The following is a 27,848-nucleotide window of genomic DNA, read 5'->3' as shown; positions in this document are numbered from 1 at the left end:
AGTGTAAGTGAAAATCTCTTATTGCATTTTTTAGCTATTAGGTTTTAAAAAAAGCACCTACATCAATAGCACACCCCAGAGGTACAATAGTATTACACATTACTGTCAGAATTGCTGAACTCCACGAAATAACCACCACGGTACTACAACCAACGTAAGATCGCATTCCTTTCGACTGTTTCTCACATCAACTGGTTGCTAGAGCTGAAACCAAATTAAACATTTCCCTCCAGTAATCTGTAAATTCTGAGAGACAAGGCTGTGAAAATTAATTTAATTCTAAACAAATATAAAAGTTGGGAAATTTCTATCAAAACCTCTTCAGTGTTTCTCTTTTTCTCCAAACTATTTTCAACATAACAAAGAAAATATTTGTTTGAATATTTTTCCTTGCGGAGGTGGGGGCTTTGGGGTGGGAGAGGAAGGAGACAAGATTAAAGGCCTGGGGAGAGGGTGATGTCTTTGAAATTACTTTCCCCAGGCACATGATGCAAAGTAGCCTCAAATACCCCTTTCATCTTCCAAGGATTCCTTAGTTACAGTGCATAAAAGAAATTCCCCAAACAACTCAAACCCAAATTAAATGTCAAAGCAAGCTTTAAAGTCCCCTAACCTGGGCAGAGCTGGGAGGTGTGGCCCAGGTCTTATGTTCCTTGAAGGAAGGCACTGGGGTTCAGGCACCTTCAACAACTTGGAAATGCCTTTTTGTTTTCATAATGTCTGTGCTCCTCAAAATTAACAGTGTCCACTAGGGACAAGACAGGCCTTCCTAACTTGTTTCAATGTTGTTTTTCCAGATGTTACTTTTTGGAACATAACAACGGGAAGTCTACTGGCCTGGCCTCTCGGCATAATTGTAGCTAAGAACAGTCACTCACTATTATTTGCCCACTGGACTATCACTAAATTCCCACTTCTGAGTGGTCCACAGACAGCCCTGCCTAGGCACAGCTGGATCACAGAAGAGGCTCTGTCTGCTATCTCCTTATGTCCCCACCAAGCCACTATTTAAGTTCACACACACTGGTGGAAATCCCATTCGTGACCTTGTAGCTTGAAAGCAAACTTTATTAGATGTCCTTGTTTTGGTCATTACACTTGCATGGAAAAATGAAATTTGTGTCTTAACAATCAATGAAAAATAATTCTACATAAACTACTGGTGAGGGTAAAGGGGCAGATCTGGACTGAAAGATTTAAGAATGAAAAAATGCAGAATAGATACTCTCAAAGGAAAAACACATCACGGCCCAGGACAATGGCAGGCAACTAGCTCCTGCCTGGAAGGAGAGGACTCTGCCCAGTTTCTCATGAAAGCCTAAGGACTCAGGAGGGTGCAGTGGGGGGGGGGGGGGGGGAGCCTCTTTTGAGGCGCGATGGCTTCCCAAGAACAACAATGGCCCTGACGATTTTTCAGCTTCACCATTAATTTTCCATAAAGAGCAGTTTTCTTGACGAGTGCTTGTGTCAGGCAGGGCCTGATGCTTCAGAAACCTGTAATTATTCTTGGCTCCCCACCCCCCACAGCTCTGCACCTGTGTCAGGTTCAAGGCACCAGCTGGCCACGTCCTGCCTCCTGCCTCTTTGGCGGGGAGAGGGAGAGCCACCATTCAAAACCAAACTCACATCACTCGCCTCTTCTTCCAAAATGCAAGAACAAAACAAAAATTTGAAACTTACCAATCTCATTCCTCCCCCCAACGGGTCTTTGCCAAAGGAAACAAATAAACATTAATTGGCTAGAGAGCCCTCATTCAAACCAAAATTACTGAAAAACACAGTAACAGGGGAAGGTCTGACAAGGGGTTATTAATCCTGTTTTACAGTCGGCTCTTGCGCACCCTCCACCCCCCGCCCGCTCCTGTTAACTTTGCACACACTCACACACCCTCCTCGAACTCCCTGGGCCCCTTTACACACAGCGGCCAAGCTGGGAACATGCCGAACCAATTACATCACCTCCCCTTCCTCTCCCAAATCACTTGCACAGGCTGACTCAGGCTACTGGGATTTTTTTTTCCCCCTTTTTAAAGCAAATTCATTTTATTGACTCTCTCCTGGAACATTGTTCTATCCGTCTTCATTGGGTTAATTAAATATACCCTTCCCCTACCCCCCATAAAAATACATACCCATATACGATTACTTCTTGTACTCCAAACCACAGTTGTACACGTGTACAATGTTCTCGCTCTCGCTCTCCCACTCACAGCTTGAATTTCCCAAGAAAAACAGGTTGAAAGCCCATTGGGGCCCCCAGTGGCAGATGCAATTTAGTGGCTGGCCATCGCAGAGAATGCTTTCAAAACTGAGAGCTTTTAGGGACTTCCACGGCGGAATGTTACAGACAATGTGGGGGCGCTAAGAGGAATGTCTGTTCTACTCCTCAGACCTCGTAAAATGGCAGGCAAAACCATAAGGAAACCAAGCCCAAAACTGCGTTTCCCGACATGGATGGTTGTACTTTTACTTAACCTGAGAAACTTGGACTTGACTCACCACAATGTTTGGGGTGGCTGCAGAGGTTCGCCAAGTGAAGGAGAGAGACTGGCCCTGTGTACACCGAGAGGCAAAACAGGGGACTAAGAGTGCTGTCCCTGGAGCCGGACTGCCTGGGTCCCTAATCAGGTTATGCTACTTACTAGCTCAATCACCCCAGGGGAAGCTACTTAACCCCTCTGTGCCTTAGTTTTCTCATCTGTAAAATAGAGTAAGAGTAGTACCAAGCACTCAGGAGTGCCGAGAGAGTTCAATCAATTGATCTTAGAACAGGGCCTGGCACACAGGCTAAGTATGTTGTAGCTATTACATAACCAGTGTGATTTCCACTACACATCCATGCAGACAATAAAGAAATGTATCAAGAGCACGGACGTGGAGAATCAATAATACCAAATAATTATCAAAGTACAGTAAACCTGTTGAATATAAAAGTTTAAGTAAGCAGGGGACTTTGAGTCAAGATGAGCCCCGACTAACTAGCTGAGTAACTTTAACCTCACTGGACTCCTGGGAGAATGGGCTGAATTTCTAAGGGAACTACGAGTCTGAATTCAATGATGCCATGAAATAGTAACAGAAGGGTGAAGACTGAACAGTGAGAGTGGCTCATTCAGAACAGGTTCAGAGGAACTAACACATGGTTCTGCCAGCGATTGGGTGGCAAAAGAAAAAGGTTTGGAGAACCAGGAACAAGGTGGTCCTTGGACCTCATGGCCTCTATTATTATATACGGCTGAAGACACCCAATAATCCAAATTTACAGGATGCTATGAAACTAATTTTGTGCTTCCCCATGGATACTAGCCTCACCGGCATCGGCATCCAAAACGTAAACTTCACTAGAACGTGGGCCCCTCAAAGACACTGGGACCTATGCCTGACTTGTAGCCTGCCTCAAGTATGTGTCAAGTGAATGAATGAATGAATGAAGCAACTCTCAAACAATGCAATTGAAAAGCCAACAGTGGTCACAATCCTGGGTAGGCAGGAATCCAAGAGTATGACGAAAGTTAAAAATTCTTCCTTCTTCACCAAAAGAACATCAGAAACAATGTGCATGCATTTATCACCAACATTACTGGTAGAACACATTGGTATTTTAAGATTTAACTCTAGGTGTTATTTACTTGTATCTTCAATGTTTTTCATTTGAAAAAAATTAAATGCTTGCTGTCTGGGGCAGATGCAGATTTCTAAACTGAGGGGCAAATTTATGTTTCTAGGGCAGCCCTGCGAGTAGGCACTGCATGGGGAGTAAAAGCCATTTATTTCCTTGTCCTGCAGAATTGCCCCTGTCTCTCTCTGCCACTTCCTCTTTGTTCCCCTGGCCTCCAGAACCCACCAGGAAGAGAAGCAATAAAGACAAGTAGATAAAACGCTATCTTCAACTCTCATTTTTTATTGGTGAGAAGAACTTGGGCCTGGGAAGCAGGTTCAGCGCCTCCCTCTCCCACACTGGCCCTGCCCCTCCCAGTAAACTATGGAACCTGAGCAGAGAGTTTGCCTCCTTCTCTGCAAATGGAGGAACCACACTCACAAAGACCCCTTCCAGCTCTAATCCCTTCTTGCTGCTAATCCTTCTTGGGCCTCCATCACCCACACTTCCTTATCAGGGCAAACAAGACCCTACGTGATGTGGCTGTACTTGTCTCCACTTGTCCCCTTCTCCCCTTCGGCCAGTATACTCCTCACACAAACACACCCCGCTCATACCTCTCTCAGAGCCCTGGTGCCTGTGTCTGCATCGCAGGACGCAGATGCTCCTGGTCACTGCATCCCTGCTTCCTTTGGATCTAGTCTGTCTCAGCTCCATTGTCACCTATTCGGAGACTCCTCCTTTGACCTGCCTAGAGAAACCAGCCCGAACATCCCATTCATTCTCCATCATAGTACTTTGTTTTATTTGCTTTTTAAAAAGTACCTACCAAATACTGGAATGATCGAAACTATTTATTTGCATGTTTATTGTTGGTCTTTCCCTCTTAGAATGGAAGTTCCAGGAGAACAGGGACTTCACCTTAAGTACCAATGAACCCCCAACACCCAGCTTAGTGGCTGGAAAAGGCATCCAAGATATATTAATTGAATGAATAAATGAATAAATCAATGAAGCCAATAATCAATCCTGGAATTCCAGGGAAAATGTGAACTGGCCAGGAAATTTATCCTAAAATGCCCACCTTATCAGGTCAAAAGACTCCATCATCATTTCTCCTCAGTTTAAGTTCTTGTGCTGATTTTAATGCACACTATTTGGGGCATGGGCATGGTACAAAAGCAACGTATGTAACCAAATTGTTTGTACCCCCATAATGTTCTGAACTAAATTAAAAAAAAAATAGGACACAGTTGTCTTGGCTCTGAGTATAGGGTCATGGAGAAAGTTTGGTGAAGAATTCTTAAATTGTGTATTAATTTTAGAGAGACCTATGAACATTTAGAAATCAAAAACATATTTTAAATGGTTTACTAATAGGTTCATGTTTGCATCTGACTCTTTAAATGAATGTCATAAATTTAAAATCTTTTTGTAGAAAAAGCTTTGCTTAAATAAGATAAATCTATTTAGTGTAGAAAAAAAAAGTTTCAGTGCTGAGAAGGCACTCGCTGATGCACACACATCAGACGGGAGTAGCACGGAGCCTCTTCTCAAGACAAGGAGTCGGCCTCGGTGCTCGCACTTGCCCATTTCAAACAGGTACAAAGAGGGAATTTCTTCTCAGCAGTCCCTATTGCATCATGTGCTCTGCGTGTCACTGAAGATGAATAAAACCCACCCCTCTCCTCACCTCCACGATAGGTGCTTGTTAACTGGTGTCCTGAGGGAATAGATTAAAGACTGAGGCTCAACCCACTTTATATCATTTATTCCCATTTCTACCACCTACCGGGACCTCCCTGAGCAAGGCAAGTGGCCACTGGTCTCCCAAACACTTGGGGGTCATGTCACTTTGTCTCTCAACCTCAGGAGTCCCACCTCCGTCAGTCCTTAAATAAAAGGCTATGTGGAAGGGTCCATTAGACCTAGCAGTCATCAAGAACTCAGAGCATCAAGGATGCTTTCTGTCACCCCAAATAGCCTGGCAGGCCACTTACACAGGTGAGGGCCTGCGAAATTCCTGTTTTGGCCCACTCTAGGGTCTTTCCCACAAATTCCTAAACACAGAAGCATTTCCTTCCCCTCATTCCCTTTAAGAATTTTACATAAAAAGATATCTCTACTGAGAGGTGCTATTTATTTCAGGATCATTATTTCACAGACACAGAACCCTCAAACACTGAACCTGGAAGTGAGCCAAAATCCAATTAAGAGGGTATGGTGTTTGAACCAGGCAAGAGCTGAGGGTGAAAATATTGAATATAAGCTGCACGGGGTTCCTATGAGTGTGTGCGTGTGCACACATGCAGGTGTGCCACCGTCGATGAAATGCAGATTCTCTTTAATGCATTTTGGATGCCTTTCTCTAAACCTGTCATTGTCCCCAGAGTCACAAAGCTGTTCCCTTTCTTATTCATTATGTTAGGCAACAGGAATCTTTCACATGCTGGTTGGGAAAAGATGAGGGAGAGAGGAAGAGAAGATCTCCTATCACGTAAAGAAAAGTAAAATTACGCTTAGCCCATTTCTGAACCACATTACAATACTGCAGATTTCAAATTAATAATTCAATCCAACTTGATAGGGAAGAATCAAGTGCTGAGACCCTGAAGTTTGGATTCCAGTAGCTTGGCACCTCACTTAACCTTAGGTGGCTTGGCTGCTATCGGATGACGTGCACTTTCAAGGCGCACCAGACTCTCACTGAAGAAGCGACACTAATTTGAATCATCACTGCCATCCCCTCTCCCCTTTGTTCCTGTCTGAACCAATTTCCATACAGTTTCAAAGAAATCATCAGCCCATGCAAAGGGGAAATCCCAATGGAACAAGAACTACATTAGCAGCATAAGGGGGAAAATCTAATTTCCAATCCAGTTGCTTTGTTGTTTCAACCTCCAAGGAAGGTTGCTACATATGCACAACACAAATTAAGTTTTAAAACACCACCGTGATGTAAAATTAATAAAAACTCTCATGGGGAAAAGGTGGTTCTTGCTACAAATCTCCTCATACAATGAAGGTCAGCTCTACCAGAGCTTGTGGGTGGTCTAGGTCTTTGAGGTCTCTATCATCTCATCCAACAAAATATTTAAGAACTGCATATATTCACTGAACCATTGCATCTGCTACATCTAGTTTATGATGAATTGATTCTCAGTCTAAAACAGTATCCACATTAAGAATCCTTAAACTACCTTGTTGACAGACCCCATGGAAATGTATTTTAATGGTTCAAATTAAAGATTCCTTTTTGGCATGACAAGATATGTCGATGCGATTTCCTAGTGCCCTACTTACTGGAATAAAACTTATGGCAAGACACCAGTGTGACTACATCATTAATTAACCTGAATCACATACCGGAACATTGCTGCTAATAAAACTCCCCTATAAAGAAAACATGTTTTCTCTGCTGAGTATCCTGGAATGTAGGCCCCAGCAGAGCCACTGCCTTAATTAAGGAGATATTTTGATGTTTGTATCTATGCCTGCGATTGCCACAAAATTTGGTCGTATTTGGCTTGATCTTCAACAACTGGAGTTCTTCCTTGCATGTGCTTTTTTGGAAAAAGAAAACGAAAATGGCCTCCCCACTATCAGGATTTGCTTATGACCATGTGAATGAAAAGGATCACTTCTGCTAAGGTAGGGGATGCTTTTTCTGCGCTCCTCCTAAAAGCACACTCCGAGCTTTCAACCCACGATTTACTGAATCAGAGATCTATAGAAACCTTCCATTTTCTTTAGAAAACAGGCTGACAGAAACAGGAACAAAGTCGTAACTGTAACACCCAGGTAAAAAATGGGACTTTTCCAATCCATTCCATATGAAATAAGGTACACTTTTTTTTTCCTTTGACAGAGAATTCTTTTGTGAAAAGCATCTGAAAATGCTTATCAATATTTGTCATGTAATCTCATAACCTCAGAGAGCCCCTGTGAGACCATGTAGGCAGCAAGAATTAAAATCCCCATTCTATTCGTAGGGAACCTAACTTAGTAAAGAAAATTGAGTTTTTCCATTATTTTATGGCCAGTAAGAACCAAAAGTTTCTTGGCTACTAACAATTAGGCTTTTTGGTCCAACCCTGAACCTTCCACCAAGGATCTCAAAATATTTTAAATTCACCAGACCATCATCTCTTAGCAACTTTGGAATAAGAATTCCTATAGCTCCGACTTGGGCAGTGCAAGGGCAATATATGTAACCAAAACACTTGTACCCCTGTAATATTCTGAAATAAAAAAAGAAAGGACATTTAAATTAAAAAAAAGAATTCCTGCTAAAGATTTAGAATCTTCCCAAGTTGAAAACAATACCAGATCCCAAACTTCCTTTCATAAGCTTTTCAACTACATTTCTCTATGTAATCTCTCCCAGTGAGACTGGGGCAAGTGGTCTCAGTTTTGACAATATCATTTTTTTTATAAGATTTCTGTTTTTTCTCTGGTTATTGCATACTTTGGTTGGATTGTTAAAAGTAAATGGGATTTCAGCCATTTCAACCTGTCAACATCAAGTGTAACCACTGAGATGAACAGAAATAGAACTAGAATCATTTTTTAAAGATTTGAACTGAGAAAACTTATTATATATTAATAAACACAGTTTACTGAAGACCTGATTTGGTTTACTTGACAAACGCCAAATACATAGAAACTCAAATTTATAAACTTTTTTAAAGGGGGGATTTGAATGCGCTAGCCAACATTTACAAAACATTTCCTAATTTTAATAAATATAAAAATACAAATTTGACTAAACAAGAGTCAACATTTTTTTCTTCACAGTGCTTTTTGGAATAGTGGTTTTTGGCTCATTTTCAACACCAGTACTATCAATCACCCTCCCTTTTGTTCAAGATTCAAATAGAAAATGCAGCTAGAAAAAGACATGTTAGAAATAGAAGCAGCAATAAGAGAAGGAAAAACAGGAGCAATGAAAAACAGACGTCCAGCAAGCACCTCATTCCTATATGGCAATCCTGGATGCCAACAGCTCTCTCATCAGTAACACTCCTCTAACCAAGATGGTCCACCAAACTTCGGGGGGCAGATCAGCTCAAGGGGAAAATTCGCACTTGGCCCTGCTCCCTCCATGGAACCTAAACATCAATTTTAAAGTGGTTTTGTCTATAATCATCCGGTAACAACAGCCTAAAAAGAAGGGTGGCCAGTGGGTGAAGAAGATTATCGTGATTCAGAAATATATGGTGGTGGAAAGCCATCTTTGTTAAAAATTAGGTAATTTAGCCTCTCCTTGGGAGGGGGTGCCTAATTAGTCCTAAATATTAAAATCCTTCAACTTTGGGACTTTTTTATAAGTACGTAAAATCAAAGGCAATGTGGGGTCACAGAGAGAACACACACAAAAAGCAGGACTTCTACCAGCTCCTTCTATGTAATTAGGCATGTGTCCTTCCTCAGTCACCTCCTCTTTGGTCCTTGGTTTCTTTACCAAGAAACCAAAGGTATTAATAAAGTGGACTAGATTTATAAAATTCTTTCCAATGTGATAAAAATCCTCTGCCTGTTTCTCATGGCCGTATCTTGCTTGTCTAAGGGAAGCAGGTGTGAGGAAGATGGAATTTACTACTCGGATCCCTCTGCTTGTACGAGTGCCATGTCTCAATTTCAAACTCTGGACTGCAGTTTCTGCCCGGCCTCCTAGATGAGGCCCCATGAGACAAGGCCACATGACTGTCCTTGGGGTGTTGGCGTAGATAGGTGTTATTTCTGAAGGTGCTTTCCTCTAGAAGGTAACACCTCTTCTGAGAAATCTAGGTTAGGATTCAAACTCAAATACATACAGGGGTGAGGAGTGTAACATACATTAGTGAAACAGTCAAGGAAGGTGACAGTAGAGAGGGGTGGGGACTGCGGTAAACTGGACAGCATACACCTTCTAAAAGGGGAGGTCGCTACATAGCTCCAGCTCATTGATAGCACGTGGAAAATGCAGGTCCAGTGTTGGCAAATGCTTTCAAAAGAAGCCAAAAATCCAGAGGGTTTGTATGAAATCTCCCAATTTTTTAAATGTTGGTAAATAGTATTTTTTTTTTTTTTTGAGACAGAGTCTCACTCTGTTGCCCAGGCTAGAGTGAGTGCCATGGCGTTAGCCGAGCTCACAGCAACCTCAAACTCCTGAGCTCAAGTGATCCTCCTGTCTCAGCCTCCCGAGTAGCTGGGACTACAGGCATGCACCACCATGCCCGGCTAATTTTTTCTATATATATTTTTAGCTGTCCATATAATTTCTTTCTATTTTTAGTAGAGATGGGGGTCTCGCTCTTGCTCAGGCTGGTCTCGAACTCCTGAGCTCAAATGATCCGCCCACCTCGGCCTCCCAGAGTGCTAGGATTACAGGCGTGAGCCACCGCGCCCGGCCGGTAAATAGTATTAAAAAGTTAGAGTGTGTAAGACAAGGAAAGGGCCCACAGCTGCCAATTTGAGACTTCTGTTCCAAATGAAAGGAGAGGCGAAAGAAAAAAACAGGCACATTTGGGCAGTTCTTTCCTCCCTGTGGGCCCCAATTACGGTACGACATAACTGTCTCTTAGGCTAGATACCAGCTGGGGAACCTTAAGCCTCACTTCCCACCAAGTTTCCCCAAGAAAGCCTTTATGTGAGCAGAGCCCCAGCTGGAGGAAGTAAGATGAGCGGCACTGTCACTAGCCCTCTGCTCAGCTGCTCCTGCCTGGCAGTAATGAGCTCGAATCCCTGCTTGCAAGAAGAATCTTGTCACAGGAGCAAGAGACACATGGAGATGGCACCGTGAAATGTCAAGCAGGAGGAGGCAAGAGCTATGACAAATCCACAAGAGCCTTGGGTCCCAGCATCAAGTTTTCAACTTCTTTTGGGATAAGCACCATGTTTGGCATAATCAGTAGCCGCCCAATCAATGCTTCTTCAATGAATTTTTTTAAAAAGCTTGATTAGGGGCCACTATTACTTTTTACTGCACTGGGAGATTGGTCCATTTGCCCAATAGTATAACGACTGAGGAGAAAGAACGTGCCTCTAGGATAAACAAGTTACACCTGTTTGAACTCTGCTGGCCTTTCAGGGGCAGGGACTGTTTTCTTGTGTTTCTTTTAAAGAATAACTCAACAATTATTTACTGAGCTTTCACTTTATATCAGACATTATGCTAGAGACGATCCTAGGGCTCAATACCTGCCTACGAGGTGCTCATGGTACAGCAAGGACAGAGGGATAGGAATACACAGAATGAAAACAAACGTGCCATACACCACTAATATGACCAGGGAGAAAAAAGTGCTAAGGCAAGAGAGAGAAGGAACCACTTCCCTCTTCCTGGAGAGGTCAGCGAAGGCCGTGTGAAGAAGTCACATTTGAGCTAGACCCTGACAAATGAGTGAGCTTTTGCCAAGTGCAGAAAGGGAACATTCTAAAAAGAGCACATGACATGAGCAAGGGTGTAGCGGCATGAAAGCCCCACTGTGTCTTTCAAAAAGGATGAGCAGTCGGGGGTTCTGCTGCATAGCATACATGCTATGCAGCAGCAAGAAATGCATCCCCAGGGCCTAGAAAATGTCAAATATTTTTGGCTGATAACTGCATTGCTGGTTTGCTCTGGGTTCGGCTTTGCCAACATACTTACTACAAGGCAGTGGGTGGCCGCTCCTCTAGATCCTCGAGAAAAGATTAAAGAGCTCAAAACACACGTAAAAAGGCCTAGTAGTCATATTAAAGTTGCCAAATAATACTCCTGAACCTAAATGTCAAAAAAAAAAAAAAAAAAATCATTTGAAGCATTTTCTTTTTCAGATAAATGCTCCCAGTTTAGAGCACACACATGACAAACCACAAAATGACAACAATAAACAAAAAGGTGGAAATAAATATTACCCAAAAAAATCTTAGCTAAAAAAAAGAAAATGCTACTGAGTCAAGCACAGAATTAAATTCAGCCCTGAGTTGCCTGAAAACAATGAGTTAAGAAATTCTCATCATTAAATAAAAGAACGTCAGTTCCTCAGCGATCAGTTGACCTGTGCACATAAGGTTTAAAGTACAAGGAGAAGGAAGAGGACAAGAAAACATGGAAGAGAAGAACAAAGAGAAGAAATGAGAAGAGAAAAAAAAAATCTCTCCCCCACCAAAAAAAGGGGGGAGGGTTTGAAATTCCCTCATTAATAAACCCTCTAACATCTCCTTGGCTGGGGGGGGGGGGGGGGCGGAAGGTTCAGGGCCTGGGTGTTTTTCTCCTTTGTAGCCTCTCTCTGTTGATGTTTTTCTGGCTTTCTAAGCAAAAAGGAAACCTCACCCATTCCTGTAGACATGCATTTATGACCACACTCTCCTGGCCAACAACCCCGAGCGGCTCCTTGAGGCGCTCTCGAGGGGGTGTGTCAGGCAAACGGATCTGGTTATGGCGCTGCCGCTGCTCTGCGGCTACCACCGCACAGGTTCAACGCCGGCAAGTTCCGTGAGGGCTCCAGGGCCAGGCTCACGCGTTAAGGACAAAACGTGCAGGCACATTTGACCTTTGGAAATCCAGCCCTGGTCTGAAGCTTCCAGATTCAAAACAAAAGCTCCAGGGCTGGAAGAGAGTTGGAGCACATTGTGAGATGTGGGCCCAACCCCCCAACGCGGTCCCCCGTGACTGAGCGGCTCACAAAATCAATAGAGCGGCATTATTAACTCTGCAATATCATAAGAGAGAGCTTCACTCTCTGCCTTGGTGGAGACAGAAGACGGGGGAAGGGCAGGGCTGGCTCCAGGGGAAACGATGCTTCATTAAAGTCTTAACTCTAGGGAGGCAACTGCTGTGTAAGCGCAACAGATGGCACCGGTGTGATGGGCTCCCATAAAAATCCTGGCTCTGGTCTAGGAGTTGTCACAGAGGGGAAAGTATAGCTAGACTGAGCAAGGGCTGAATGGCAAAGAGCTGTTGTTTGGTGTAGACTTCCAAAGTGCCAGCAAGTGAAAAGTCATGCCAGGGGCTAACCTAAGGCAAAAGTTTTAAATGTATCAAACAATGTGACACTCCTTCACCTGCAGTCACAAATTTTAAAGCATCCCGTTGTCATTAATTTTGCACTCTTGTGTTCTTGAGTCACCGACAAGTACCAAAATGAGCAGTTCAAATTTTTTCACCAGAACAAAATACAGAGCTATTGTTATACCTGCATGGAAATGAAGCCACCAGCCCTATCCTTGGGTTCCTTCTGATTTGCCTAGGACCCCCACCCAGCTGGGTCACCGTTTGCTTCCTGTAGGTCACATGACCCAGGCCTCTCTCACCAAGTCCGTGTCACCAACAACTCTCATGACATCCAGTGACCAGGGAGGGGTTTGCTGAGTCTTTCCCTTCCTTTGAGGACACACACTGGTCTGTTACCCTGCCCCTATCCCCAAGCAGTGCCTCTATCTGTCACTGCAGGGCTGTAAATTTGCTGACAATAAAGGCAAACAAAGTAAGTTTGCAGACACATCTTAATCCTCAAATCCTCCTTCCGATCATGCAGATCAAGTAAACGTCTTATCTTTGTGAAGTCCTGGTTGGCTGCAGCCTCTCCAATTCTGGCATTTGATTCTAGATAGCAGGTTAAGCATCCCCTGTTGCAAATCAGACTTACATCAATTCAATCCATTTGCTGTTAAAGACGCATCGCTCTTCCCAGAAAGGTTTTTTTATGTTTGTTCTCCTTTAGCCACACACCAAGCCAGAATCAAACAAATGCAGCCGGATATATCTATTGATATTACTCACATCTGTCAACAGGGGACAATGACAATCACCCATCAGTCCTGGGCAGAATTTAAGAAATGGACCACTAATCAAATCTATATTTAAAAAACAAATTGCCACCACTGATGACCATAACCTGCCTCTCGCTTTTACACACACAGACTGTTAGGGAATACCAGGCAGTACCATATCACTGAGGCCTTACCTGGCAGGCTCAGTCAAAATCTCCAGCCCGACATGATTTAACATGGGACATGGAAAGACCCATTAATTTTCCTATTCTTTACTTCTCTAATGTTTTTTCCCAATGGAAGAAGTAATATAAATCTATGAAGAAACAAGTTGAGGTTAAAAAAAAAAACCTTTAAAAAATAATACATGTCTTCAACACTAACAATCTACCTAGAATATGAAGTAGGCAACTTTTTTGCTTAGGCAAATGAGAACTCCAGCTAGATACATAGAAGGGAAGTTATAAAACCCGAAAGGAGACTAGTAATAAATGAAATACAGGTGTTTAAAAGTTGTAAGTGTTCTCAACTGTCTGTTCCATTTTAGATTCCTTTTGAGTAGTAACTGCAATCTTCCAGGAAAAAGTTTTGAGAAGAACATTTTGGGGAAGATGAACAGGAAAATTCCTTGACAATGTCAGATGTGACTGTGAAAGTTACTAAAGATCGTTCTCTCCTGGTGCCCCATTCCTTTCCTTATATCCTGATCACAATTCACACTTCTATATTGATTTGTCTATCTTCTGGGTCCACCTCTAGACTCCAGGCGTCATGAGAGCAGGCAATGTCAGGTTCACTATTACATCCTCAGGACCTAGCACTATGCTTGGCACATGGAAAGCCCTCAAGAAAGGAAAAAAGAGAGGGAGGAAGGGAAGGGGAAATTAAGTGAATGAAGTAAAGAAAGAGAACAAAAAAAATCACAGAAGAGAAATAAATTACAGCTACAAAATTAAGCATTCTCTACTTCCTTTCCAAGAATCCCAAGGGTTTATTACGAATGAATGTGATCATCTAATGTCTTCATCCCTTGTTGATGGATGGTGGACTCTCATCTAGCAAGGGCCAGCGACTTACGGGACTAGGAGTTGTTCTGATGTAAAGTGACCAAGAACAGGCAAGTGGACAGGTGCACCCTTAAAGGACAAGGCAATCTCTGCAGCCAGGGTGTTCTAGAGATTCTTCTGTTCTCATCTCTCCACCTGTACCACCCTTCCATTGAGGCCACTGGTCTATATTCCTCAAAATCCCTCCATTTTCACTTGCTGGCTGGGTTGGGGGAATTCAAGACACATTACAACTAAACACGCCCTGATCGCTTCCCTTCCCTGACTCCTCCCAACCACCTTCCAGCCAGTGTTCTCAGGCCTGGGGCAATATGCTCTTGACCCCTTGCCCCTGAGGCAGATCTGCTGCTTCCTGTCTTCCTTTCTGCACCCCAGTCCCCTCCCCTTGCTTCGATGGACCCTTCCCTTAACCTCCTCTGGAATGTTCCCTCATCTCTTGGTCTTCATTCTGCTTAGGGGAAGCCTTTCCCTCGTCCTGTGTTTCCCTAAGGGGCCTCCACTCCCACAAGCATCTTCTAGGATATCCTGGAAGTAAGGCTTTCGGACTTCCTTTTTCTCCCTTCACTCACTCCTGTCCAAGAGAGAAAGTGATTGGTAATGTTGGAAGGAAAAAAAAGAAAAGAAAAAACAATGCATGGCTCACTTATCTCTCAACCCCCTGACCTTCCCCTGGAGGGCTTGACTCGGCCCACTTCCACGGGGGAAGCACCTTGGGGCCAGGACATGGTGGCCCCGCTGACACCCAGGTAGGACAGGTAAGGCGTGGAGATTCCCGGCAACCTGCTGTTCCATGCAACATGCACCGTCCCAGAGGTGGGTCAGCCCAAAGGCTGGAAGGAGCTGGGGACAGGGCAAATGTGGGGAAACTGGATTGAGACTGCTCTTGCCAACTGGGTCTAAGTCCAGCTTTATCAATAATAAAGCTGATATTTGACCTCTATCTGCCTGGTTCCTGTATCTATTAATATTTTCTCAAGTTAAGAGAGCAGAGAAGTGAGGCTCATTTATTGTTCCCACTAAAAGAACAGCAATTGTTCTATAGACAGTTGTTAATGGTCTAAATTATCAATCCTCTCAAGAAGTTTGCATTTTTTAACTTAACATATAAGCTTTCAAAAAAAAACACAAACATAGGAAAACATAAGTCATCCACCATTCCATCCCCTGGATTGTCCTTAAAAAAATTAAAAGTAATGATCTTACATGAAGGTCAAAAACATTTACACAGAACAGAAAAGGTATAAAAATTAAAAATCTCCCTCTCTTTGCCCCCTAGCACCCTCCCCTCCTTCTCCCTCAAACTGTCAAGTGCTTATATATCCTTTTATTTAAAATGTTATGCATATCAGCGTATGTAATAGACACTTTTATTCCTTCTTTTTTCTCATTTACACAGAAGATAATTGGCTTTTCATTTGAACAGCTGAAAGGCCCCAGGTGCAGAGAGGCTGGGGTGGGGGAGGCCTGGATGCTTCTCTCCCCCCAATTCCCCTGCCCCCCTTACCCCAGAAGGGCTTCAGCCTCTTTTCTAGGCATTTCCCCTACCACACCCCCCTCACTCCCTCTGAGCAAGTGCCTCAAATAAAATAAGCCTCAGGCTAGCTCTATAAGACGACACCATTGGGGGAAGCTGGGTGACAGGTACATGGCCACTTTGCACTATTTCTGCAACTTACTGTGAGTCTATAATTATTTCAAAATACAAATATTTTTTAAAATGCAGTAAGTCAGTGCTTGATGGTGAAAGCCACAACAGAGGAGCCCTAATGTGAGGAGGAAGAGTAACTAGTTAATGACGTCAAAGATCTTGGGTAATACAATGCACTGAATACCAACATCGGCCCCTAGCCTTGCTGCCTCCACCGTCTCTGCTGGCCAGCGTGGTAACATCAGCCAGTTCTTGAAATGTTTTAGGACGTGTGATTTTCTTTAAAGAACAAAACCATGTTTTCCGATAAAGCCAATTGTAGTGAACTTGGAATGTTACCACTTGATCTGAAGCATTTTATGTTTCTTTCTTAAAAAAATAATAATTGGGTTTCTATCCTCTTTTTAAAAAAATCAAAACTAAACCTTAAGAGTACATAGATATTTAATTTTGCAGAGAAAGGTACGGCTCTCCAGATGAGGAGTCCGTCCAATTCATGATCTCAGGCATTTTATGGCCACACTTCCCTGCAAATCACATTGATGGCAAAAATCCAGCTGCATACTCAAGTGTTTTGTCACATTCCCGACCCCAGAATCAAATTTCTCATGTGGGAGTTTGAGCCAAAAGTATGTCCCAACAAATCCCTACAGAAGTGGGTCGAGAGGCTGACATTCCTGTCCCTCTTCACCTCCACTTACCCACGGAAGTCTGGAGCCCGGGCAAATGGCAGCTGTGGGCTTCGGGGACCCCACCCAACTCAACCCAGAGTCTACCCAGGCAGACAGAGCAAGAGAGGCCCCTGCCCAGCCGCTGGACTGCTGCCTCCTAGGGCTATTCTAAGTGCAAACTTTCACTTTGATTGGCTGTATAAAGCGAGAGCTACTCAACTCCCCAAAAATAGATGGGCTAAAACTCTGGTAGCCTAGAGGTCAGATCCAGCCCACCATGGTTTTTCAACACATATAATATTTTTATTTTGCCCATGTTTTTTAAAAAATCAAGAAACTTGAAATAAAAATTCAGATTTCTAGCCTCTCTTAAAAAACCAGAAGATCTAGCAATGGGTTCTGCATGTCTTTAGAGTAGCATTTGACTAGAGCTGAGTGGCAGCTACCCCTTTAGATGGGGTCTAATATTTCTATGTCACCACAGTCCCCATTTCTCTCTATTGCCTTACACTTTGCCTGCCTCACTCACTGACGTTCCCAGCCTGGCTCCTAGGGGGCCATCTTTGTGACTTCTGCTCTCTAACTTGTCCTTTGCCAGTAGCAGCTTTGGAGGCAGGAGTCTCCTATCATCCTTCCACCTCCCACCAAATCCTCATTCTCTAAATTCTTGGTGCCCTTAACATATGATATGCCCAGTCATTATCTGTGGCCCCTAATGTTCTTCCTTTTGTTCAAGACCACAAAAACAATGGGATGTCTCCTTACACCTAACTCTTCTACCCAAAGCATGCAGTTTCCATCAGCTCTTAGGGATTGACAAACCTATGTCTTTTCCCCAGTGCGACCTAACAATGTTGATTTTGTAGTCAATAATACGAAAACTAGCGGGTTTTCTTTCTGAGATGGGTCTTCAAAAATTTTCTGGGGAGAAAAAGTTTAAAATATGTTGAAAGCAACACCCCCACCCAAAGCTCTCTCTCCAGGAGGCCCTGACTTTGTCTTCCAGACTAGCTATACGTTTTTCTAGCACTTATCACTACTGAGGTTCAGCAGGGGTGCCAGACTAACACCAAGAAAGGGGACTCCTGGGCCCATACCCCAGGCTTGCCCACATCTGCTCTACTGAAAACGCTGTTAGTAGCCCAAGAAACTGCTGGCGATTCATCCTGGCTGACTCGTGCTCACACTCAGCTCAGCGGCGGCACTGTCCACCATGGCTACAGTGCTCCTGCTGCAGTTACTGGTGACAGCAAGACATCCAGAGCGCCTCTCGGACAGAGATGCAGATGTGCCTTCATTTCAATCAGTGCTCCAAGTGAGACAGAATGAGAGTGCACCTTTGCACCTGACACCTGGGCTGCCAAATCCTGGCCAATATGGCACCTGTCTTAAGCAGTATGTAAACCTGAGCATATTCGGTCGAAGAGTTCCTGGGGTTTGGCCAACACAGTCAACGTGGTCCTCGTGTCAGAGAGTTCCCATCTTAAGTTACCCTCTACCAAGGCTATTTCAGGCTGGGAAAAGAGTCCATGTCCCAGAGAGCAACATGCTGCTCTGTCACTCCAACCCCAGTGTGGCATAAACTGGCAGGTTTCCCTGAAAGTCAGACCTAGAGGTCCTGGTAAGTCTAGGACTTCCTATCCAGGTAAGTCCCCATCTTCTTTTCATCTAATGACATGTGACAGTGCATTGCTAATGAGTCATTTTAGCCACACAGACTTCCACTTCCAGAAGCAAAAGGTCTCCAGGTTCTCAGTTCTACCCAAACCCAGATTTCCTTCATCTCGTGGTGTCACCACGTGCGCACACACACATACAGCCATACAATTGTTTCATGGGTGTGGTAAAATATTTTAATTATTAAAAATGTACTTTAATAATAAATTAAGATAAATGTATCATAATTATCCAATAGTTCTAACATACGATATTCCACAGACTATGTTTACTTTCTCAAAATTTAATGTGAACACATGAAACCACACAAAAGAAATGAGAAAGTTTTATATAACCATTTAGACAACCAGTAGGAAATTTTTGAAAGTGCCATAATTAAGGCACAAGTAACAGCCCTATTTGAACAAATAAGAAGCTACTAAGTTTCTGCTTAGAAAACTGAATAGAAATAAAAAGGAAAATATCAAAAAGAAGTAATAGTGTAAGGCTTGAAACAAAACGAAAGCCTCCCCTACCAAAGAATGGAAAACAATAACATGTGACAGTTTACAAAACACTCGCACATCCATATATCATTTGATTATAACAATCCTATTATTATAATCCCCACACATTTCAGATGGGAAAGCACAGTTTAATAATTTGCCCTGGTTTATAGTACAAAGTGAGGACTAAATTCTAGGTTTTCTGATGCTGAATCCCTTGAATTTTCTGTGATATTAGTATTTATCAAACTTTCATTTCATTTCACCTTCACAGATTTTTATTAAATCAGCATTTCATCTGTACAATCATTTCCCTATTAATGTTTTAATTGCCTTACTAAGGCATTACATATTAAGGCTGCATGTGTTTTAAAATTATTTTCCTGTGAATGCCCATTAACAGAAAATAATCATAAAAATAAAAAACAAAATGGAAACAATATTATGTACTTTTAACTAGATGTTTGCCTGTCAAAAGCTTTGCGTATGAGACATGTTCTCTTTTTTTTAAAAAAAAAAAAAAAAAGTAGAAAGAAGGAAGGAGGGGAAAAAGAAGGGAAGGGAGGAAGGGAGAAAGGAGAGATTACCAAACCTTAGAAAAGTGTTAAAGACATGCTACAACAAAGCTGACTCTTTCTCCTTGAGTTAGAAGGATTGAAAGCAAACTGAAAACGGAATAAAAGTGCCTGCCCAGGTGATTCTGTGTTATTTAACACTGTGCTCATGAAGACTCATGCAGTGCAGCCCACCCTTTGAGAAGCACGCTCTTAGCCATGCTGTACCCTGCACTGCGTTAACATAGGAATGTGTTTAAAATATTGAAAAGGGGCCCACAATTCTTGAGGGTCAAATACTGGCTTGGACTTAAATAATCATCTCTAAAGCTCAGGCAGGTTATCTGCAAACTGAGGGGGAGCAGGAGGGATTGGAATGAGGTATCCGGTGCTGCCCAAGTTCTGATATTTGTAAAATCCTAGTCCCTGTGAATAGGGAGCATAAAAAAGAGCTCGTGGATGCACAAGCCAGAGGAAAAAGGAGGCAGGCGCATCCTGGGTACGGGGACAACTGGTTTGCATTCTGCTTCTTTGCAGGGTAAACTGTTTATGCAGGGACACTCTATGTCCACAAAATGTGTGCCTTTCCTTCTCTTTCTTTCCTCCTGCTTTCTTTCTTCTTTCCTTCCTTTCTTTTTAGAAATATTTTTCAGAAATATTTTAATAGTAGCTAATTCACACAGTAAAATAAAGAGATACTGGTTTTGAAAAAGTATACATACACACATACACACACAAAATAATGACCTTGTGCCTTCACTTAGCACTCAGAAATTTAAAAAAAGAAAAGGAAAGGAAAGGTAATTAGAGCTTGGAAAAAAAGGAGGAAGAACACCCAGCATCAAGTTTTTCAAACAAATGGCTTTTTTTAATCAGGAAAAGAATGACCCTAAAAATCACCATCTGGTCAACCTAAATGATATCCTTAGTAATATAAGGAAACCAATATAAAAGAATACATTTTTTTTAAAACATCCCTAATGTAGAATAGCATCCTGAAAGCATTGGAAACTGAAGGCCAAGTGCCTTGCTGGCAGTATTTGAGTGCCAAGGGTAGGAAGAAAGCAAATTACTTGATTCTCAGGCAAGTACTTTATTCTAATACCCTGGACTTCTTCACACAAAAGCATCACTTCCTCAGTGAAACAAGTTACATAAAATCCACTCCCACAAAAAATAAGCAGTTAATGGAAGAAGTGGTTATTGGAATTTTGTACAATACGCTTATATGTCAGACTAAGAAAACGTGTTACATGTTTTCTTTTCCATGAAAAGTTGTTTTTCCCACCACTGGCCAGCTGGGTCTCTAGGAGTGGCAAAAGAAACCATGACAATAGCAATCATTTTTTTGTTAATGGGGGATGTCTGATGAAAAAAATTTTTTTGTTTGGAGTATTCCATTTTACTTCCATTTAGACCAAGAAGAGGCTGCATGCTCAGGAAAATCAGAGCTGGTTTCCAAATTGGAAAATGTTGCAAATACCAATAAGGAACGAACATGCTCTAGAGCAACTGCTCAGCCCGGGCGGGGGGAGGGGTGAACCAGATGGTCTTTTCCATTGCAGATTTCGATGATCTACAACAGAACCTGGATGACTAGGAAAAAGTGAGATGCAATTTGGAAATTGCTTTATAAAATAGAATCCCAAACAAAGACACTCAACAAGGCAGAGAAAGCTAAAAAGAAACGAAAATGGATTCTGGGTAAGAGCAGAAAGCAAGCCAGTTTGAGATTGTGACAGAGAAATAAAAGTTGTCCCCAAAACATAGCATTTTGGAGGGGAAGGTGCCTGAGAGAGTTGCTAGTCTGGGGGTGGGGGGACTGTCACAAACCTAAGTGCGTGCTCACCTTGCCAGAGATCAGAAATGATGCAAGGTGGAAATAGCGGGGCCAAAGTTAATTGAAGAGTGTGTGATGTGTCTTAAAAGCATTCAAATTTAAAAGAAAATTAAAATATTTTATTTTATTTGGCATGCTGTCCAAATAAAACACATCTTCAAGCCAGTTCAGGGTAGGAGCTCCCTGTTTGTATGTGTGATAATCTCACTGTTCCTAACTCTACCCCCACACTACACATGAGGAAACTGAGGACCGGAAAGTTCACATCTTCTGATGATAAGCACAGACAGCGGGTGTAGGGAGCAAAGTCAAAGTGCTAGGATTATGTCACACTCGGAGAGGATGTTAAATAGAAAAATCTAAATGACATTAAGGCAAAAGTCCTCTGCATGTCTCTGGTTCAGGTATACTAAGTTCACATGGTTTATTCTTTTAAGAACAAATTAAATTATCATCTAGTTAAACATAAAGCTACTGAGAACTGGGGGAAGATATAGGGGTAGCTTGTGCTAAAAAAGAAGAGACAACAACTAAGTGGTCAGAGAGTCAGACATTCGATTTTTCAAAAACAATTATTAAATCTATAGTTAAATTTGCCACGATGTCCCTGAGTAAGATGTGGCCAACAGAGCCTGTGATCTCCATTCTACAGACAAGGAAAAGGGAGGTACTTAACAATGGTTGTCTCACAATCTGTTTTTGAAAATGCTGTTTTTTGTTTAAGTTATAGGTTCAAGTTTCCTTCTAGGTACTCCTCAAAGAGCAAAGTAGGAAAATCGTTTCCATTCCTGGTATTGGTTAATGTATATTAAAGAAATAAATAAGCTTAAGGATCTTTTCTTGCTGTTGTTGTTTTTTAGTATAATTGGGGGGGGGGGGCGGGGGCCGGGAATCTCATTGAGATAAACGAAGTGGTGTGAAATCTTCCCAGGAAAGTCCGTGAAGTGGAGAGGAGGATGAGGACATCCTCCCTTGGGGCAGCTGAAACAGACTAGACAAAAAACTGGAAAAGTTCCCTTGGAGAGCCCACTTCTCGCCAGCCAACGGGACTTTCCTTCCCTGGTTTCTATGTATCTAAGAAAACACAAATATACGATCCACAGAAGGAGCGAACGCAGCCTTCGCATGGGGCTGGCATCTCTGAAATAAATCTCTCCATAGGTGCTAGGCTAAACCTTAAATATGAAGACATAATCTTTGAGTTTTATAGCAGCATATGCACGATTCTTCCCCTCCCCCATAAAACTCCAAACATGAAGCACCACATCAAATTATTGCTTTTCAGAGGCCAATTCAAAAACACCCTATTTTATCACAGAAAGAATATTCCTTATGTATGTGAGTGCTTCCATTATGTCTTATTTGAAGGGGGAAAATGAAATAAAAATCCTATCTGAGATATTTATAGATCTCATAAAACCTGATTCACTCTCATAAGCTGCTGTAGGCTCAGTCATCAGGTAAGGCAGAAATGGCAGGTGCAGTAACCAGCCCTGTATTATGTTATATATGCCTAATTCTGGCTCCTAAAAAAAATAAATGGATGCTGGAAAAACTTAAGATAAGCAAGTCATAAGTAAGACTGGAGAGAAAGAAAGGGGACACAACAGGTTGGACATTCCCATGAGCAAGCCGCGGATGTCAAACTAGGCCCAGTTTCTGGGGGCAGTGAGCATTGCTCATCTTTCCCCAGTTCTAAGCACAAGTTACTTAATGAGAGTTTGTCCTATGGATAGATAAAGGAACACCAAATCCAATGCCCAGCACTCTGCCTTCCCTTATTCATTGTTTCTTAGACACTCCAGGCTCACTGGGATCTTTGAGAGACCAAAGATACTATTTAGAGAAAGAGCACTGTGCCACTTTGTGCTATTACTAAGGGCGGGGTAGGGGATAGGGTGGGGGTTGAGAAAGGAAAGAGCCCTTGTTGAGTGGATGCTATGTGCCAGAAACCAGGCTGGAGAGCCAATTCTTACGTACGAATTAATAACTCTATTCCACAGATGACAAATGCCACTCCGAGATGTTAAGTGACTTTCTCAAGGTTTCAGCTCTGCTTGATTTCAAAGCCTCCATGTAATCTGTCTACAACAAAACACCATGACCGTAAGGAGCAGCCAGCATAGTCTAGATTTTCTTACAGATGAGAAAACCAAGGCCTGGAAAGAAGACAGACCAATAACCTATTGGAATCCATACAGGTCTAGTGATCAGTGGGCCATGACTTTTGGCTTCTGCTCTAATGTCTCCACTTAACCAGGAGTCAGTATAAATGCAAAAATTGAGATTATTGGGCAGCCTGTCCCAGTTTGGATCCTGGCTCAAACACTCCCAAGTTGTGACTTTAAGCAAGCCACTCAATACCTCCAACCTTGTCGATGTCTCCATCTATAAAATGGGGGTAAGTAGAATATGTATTTCACAGGGTCACTGTGAGAATTAAATGAAATGACTCATATAAGATGCTCAAATGATACCATGTTTAGGAAGTATTTGATACATATTAGATATTATTAGGGTGCTTATTTTGATGATAGAAAGAACAGCCAAGTGGAGAAAGGGAAGAGGAAAGTGTACCCCACCACAGGTTTTGCAACTCGTTTGCTTTCCAGCCTCCGTAAAACAACTTGCTTAATCTTGCTATGCCCTAATTTTCTCACCTCTGAATGGGAAATTCTGTAATATCCGCCTGCCCCCTAGTTACAGAAAGAATGTGCCAATGACAAGAGACCATGAGCAAACCACCCCAAGCTCTTCAGAACAAAAGCTCAATACAGATGTTTGTTAGACTCTCACAAGCAAACGTGAAAATCCCATCACGGAAGAAATCCTCTCTTGGCCTCTATTAAGGAAAGCAAGAACCTGAGCTAGCGAGAAGCACAGACTAGGGCTGAACAATCTTGGCATGCAGAAGCGAAGATGACTCCATTCTGACATTGAGCAGCACCTCCAGTAGGGCTCTGGAGAATCAGTTCTGCACCGGGTCTCCTCACAGAAGACATCCTTCAACACCACAGGCAGGGACTGTGCTCCACTAACAGCAGCTATAGTGACCATATGAATACACACTAAAAAGCTCAAAAGCCCAAAAGGTAGGGGTCCAGGGTAGGGAGAATCTATTTCCACTTCTTTGTATGCTGAGCAAATTTTGCTGCCTCTCCAAAAATATGCACCAACACTATGACCACTGCATTGAATTCCTGCTAACTCGGCTCTGGCAGGTGAAGGTCAGAGTAGGGTCAAGAGCAGGCAGGCATTCCCTTACAGGGCAATCGCTCCACAGCTAATTGCCATTTTCACAGCTGGGTTGAGCTTCCCAAAAGGCATCCTTCCATCCTGAGCTCTGAGCTTCCATCCTAATGTTCTCTCTTGCCAACCATACCCCCATCAAAGACAGTTTATAGATGAAAGGATGTAGCTACAGTACATACAATTTTGCAAACATCACAGTTTGAAAAAGAGGCATTTCTAAGGCTTCTTTGTGAAGATCACCACACGCCCACGGTCATTACCACAGGAGCTAAGCCTTCTAAGGGTGTGGAGGCAGTCTCCTTGCCTGAATGTTCTCAGCAGCAATTCTTCCACGGTTTATTTTTGCTCCTTTTACTAGAAAGATGGTTCCTTTGAAATTCTTTATAAACAGAGTCGACTTCCAAACAGTGTGGTCGGTCATTTAAGAATATGGAGAGCTGCTACCTAATGCCCATCTGGCATCACCTGACAGATGTGCATGCAAGCACCCATCCTTTTAAAACCACAGAGTAGGCTGAGGTCAGTGGAAAATCATGGCCAGGGACCTACTGAGAATGAATTATTTGAAACACGGCAAGGCTGGAATTTAATGCCCAACACCACAAAGTTTCCAGAAATGGAATTTGACCAGGTTAAGCAAACCTCTGGTGGGTCACAGGAAATGTGAGCCAAACAGGACTGCCTTAGACACTTCAGGGTGAGGGAAAGCAAAACAAGAAGGATGGAACGACACTTGGGCAGCTGCTACTGACCAATGAACTCGATGAAACACATGCACCAGCTCTGTCCTGCTTTATTATAAACCACTGGTACAGTTAGATTCCCAGTTATACAAGAAATGAAATGTTTCAACATAAGGACTGGGCACCTGAAATACATTAATCCTCAAATCATTAATGGCTCAAACCCTTGGCTGCATATTGGAGTCACCTGGAAGCTTTACAAACAGTGAATCCTGGGTTCCTCCCAAAGAGATACTGATTTAACTGGTATGGGGTGCAGCCATGACTGACATCTGTTGCTAAAGACCATCAAATCTTAAGTCATTATCATAACATACTCCCCAAATAACTATGGAATGCCTACGATGTGCAAGGCTAAGAAGCAGGTTATATATTAAAAGATGATTACCAAAACTATATGCAATGCATCAACTGTACTTTAAATCATACAACTTAACTGGAAAAATAAGACAACAGGAAGAGATAAAGAGATGGTGGGGGAGAGAGAGATGGAATTGAGACAAAGAAAATCAAGAAGGGAGAGGGAAGAAGAGGAAAAGGCTGAAGGAAACAACATAAATAAGGACAGAATTTGGATGGCATTTACTACACATGAAAAGGGGAAAAACTTATAAAAATTGCGTAGGCCTAGTCTTGGAATACTTGACTCTTTGAAGTCTGGCCTCATCCTATGTGTACCAGAGAGCCACTGACAGTTTGAAAGCAGGTGATGGCAGGAGAAAGACAAGTCCAGGGAGGTGACAGGGGCTGCTCCAGGGCAATGGCAGAGGTTGCGATTGATTGAAGACCACAGAAGCCAAATCAATGGCATTTTTCAACTAATTTTAGATGTCAGCTAATTAGATTTTTTAAATCTAATTTTTTGTTAGATTCAAAGGAAAGAGAGGAGCCATGATGACTGGAGTGTCAAACTTAGATCATGAGAAGAACAGTCACAGTACTGAAAGAAATAGAGAAGCCAGGAAAAGGAAGTGCTCCATGGAGGAAGTGGATGCGTTAGGGGTTTAGGACATATTCAGCTGAGGTGATGGTAGAATAAGCCTAAAAGCCTCTCTTGCCAGTTACATATTTACAACTCAAAAACGTGGACCTGAAGCGCAGGAAAATATGTGGAGTTGGAGGCGTTGATTATAGCTCTGAAGAAATAAAAAAAGCCTCCATTTGGGAAGGAGCTGTCTGCTTCTAAGATCTAGAGGTGAAAGAGATCTGTGAGACGAGTTCCAAGGGAGAATTCTCACTGTCATAGCTACCAGAGATTGCAGGGAGGTAGGAAGGGCAAAACGTAATCGGGACAAAAAAGTGAAGAGGGCCCCTATGTTTTCCTTTCCTCACTAGGGACAATTGTGAACATTAGGCCTGCTTCATCCTCCAGCCCCTAAAAGACTTTTTTAAAAAACCTCATGGGGGTTGAGTTTCTTCCCAATTGCTTATTACAATATGCAGTTCTTTTTGTTTAAATCTATAAAACATTACAACCTCACTGCCCATCCAACCCTCTCAATAATTTCAAAAGACTTCAAAAAAAGATTTTCATGAATTGGCACATGGGTTGGTGATGCAGTTTCACGCAGTCCCTTTGTCGGTGAGGTGTCAGAAACAAAGCCATTTCACATCTCACGTTTGATGCTTTCTACGTAAAACCCCAGTTCTCTCTTCCATCCAAGCCCCTACCACATATGCCTCAGTGCACCCTTCACAATCCTGCTCCATTTGTTATTATTTAAGGGGTAGTACTTTTTATAAGACTAGAGTTATAATTGGGGGCTTTTGTTTTGTTTTTCAGTGCAGGGTATATTTTCCAATTTACCACAACACATTATTAAAAGCGGAAAAGGGATTAAATTACACAAGTAAGCCTTCTCTAAAATATTCAATAGCTTGGGTTAGGACTCAGCCAATTCCAAAATTCCATGTACCAGTACTCTTCAACATAAAAGGGTGATTTTCTTGACTCCTTTGGGTCGGGGTGATGAGAAAGAAAGAGAGAGAGGAATGAGAAGTGAGTCAAAGTATTAATATATTCAGAGAGCGTCACGGAAAGAAAGCAAACTGATTTGGGCATCTGAAAGTGTCTTGGGCCCTGAAACAATCAGTGTTAATAAGAAGCTGTGTGACCTTGGAGAGTTCAATGCCGTATCTGGCTTTAACAATCACTTAGTCCAACCCTGGTCTTTTAGAGGTGAAGAAACCAAGACCCTTTCAAGATTTGAAATTCTGAGATTCTATGTTCCTTGCTTTGGAACAAGACTGGGGACCTGACTTTCAATGTGACCCTCAGGAATTATCAATATACCCATATTTAGAAATAGATAGCACATATGGCTCTACATTAATTATTTTAATTACCTCTAATCATTTCCAAATGGCACAGACATGGATGCTGTTTCCTGGCCATTATGGACATGTGTATTCATATCGTATACTCATCTGCCCTAAAAGTATCCAGCCCCCAACATGCTGTTAGCTAAAAGCATGTCCACAATAGAACTCAGTAAATCTGAAGCATGTTTTATAAGCAAGGTTACAACAATGTGAGTAAATACAGATAGGCATAGGTCAGCCTGCAAAAACTCACAGA

The 27,848-nt window shown here is 42.5% G+C and overlaps 1 protein-coding gene across 3 annotated transcripts in view; it reads right to left on the bottom strand.

Annotated features, from left to right (window-relative positions):
• KLF7 (KLF transcription factor 7) overlaps positions 1-27,848 on the bottom strand; it is an 84,255-nt gene that overhangs the window by 50,186 nt on the left and 6,221 nt on the right. The window contains exon 1 of one of the 3 annotated variants that reach the window (XM_069467836.1): positions 1,917-1,940. The exons of the other annotated variants lie outside the window; for them this stretch is intronic. Within the exon in view, the coding sequence (XP_069323937.1) occupies positions 1,917-1,940 (24 nt within the window). Of the gene's footprint in view, positions 1-1,916; positions 1,941-27,848 lie in introns of those variants that run through there. 3 annotated transcript variants of the gene reach the window in all.

Source organism: Eulemur rufifrons, chromosome 1 (genome assembly GCF_041146395.1).
Source record: "Eulemur rufifrons isolate Redbay chromosome 1, OSU_ERuf_1, whole genome shotgun sequence".
In the NCBI taxonomy this organism is placed as follows: domain Eukaryota; kingdom Metazoa; phylum Chordata; class Mammalia; order Primates; family Lemuridae; genus Eulemur; species Eulemur rufifrons.
Note: the sequence above shows the minus strand (reverse complement) of the source record. Positions and strands in the feature narration are given on the sequence as shown.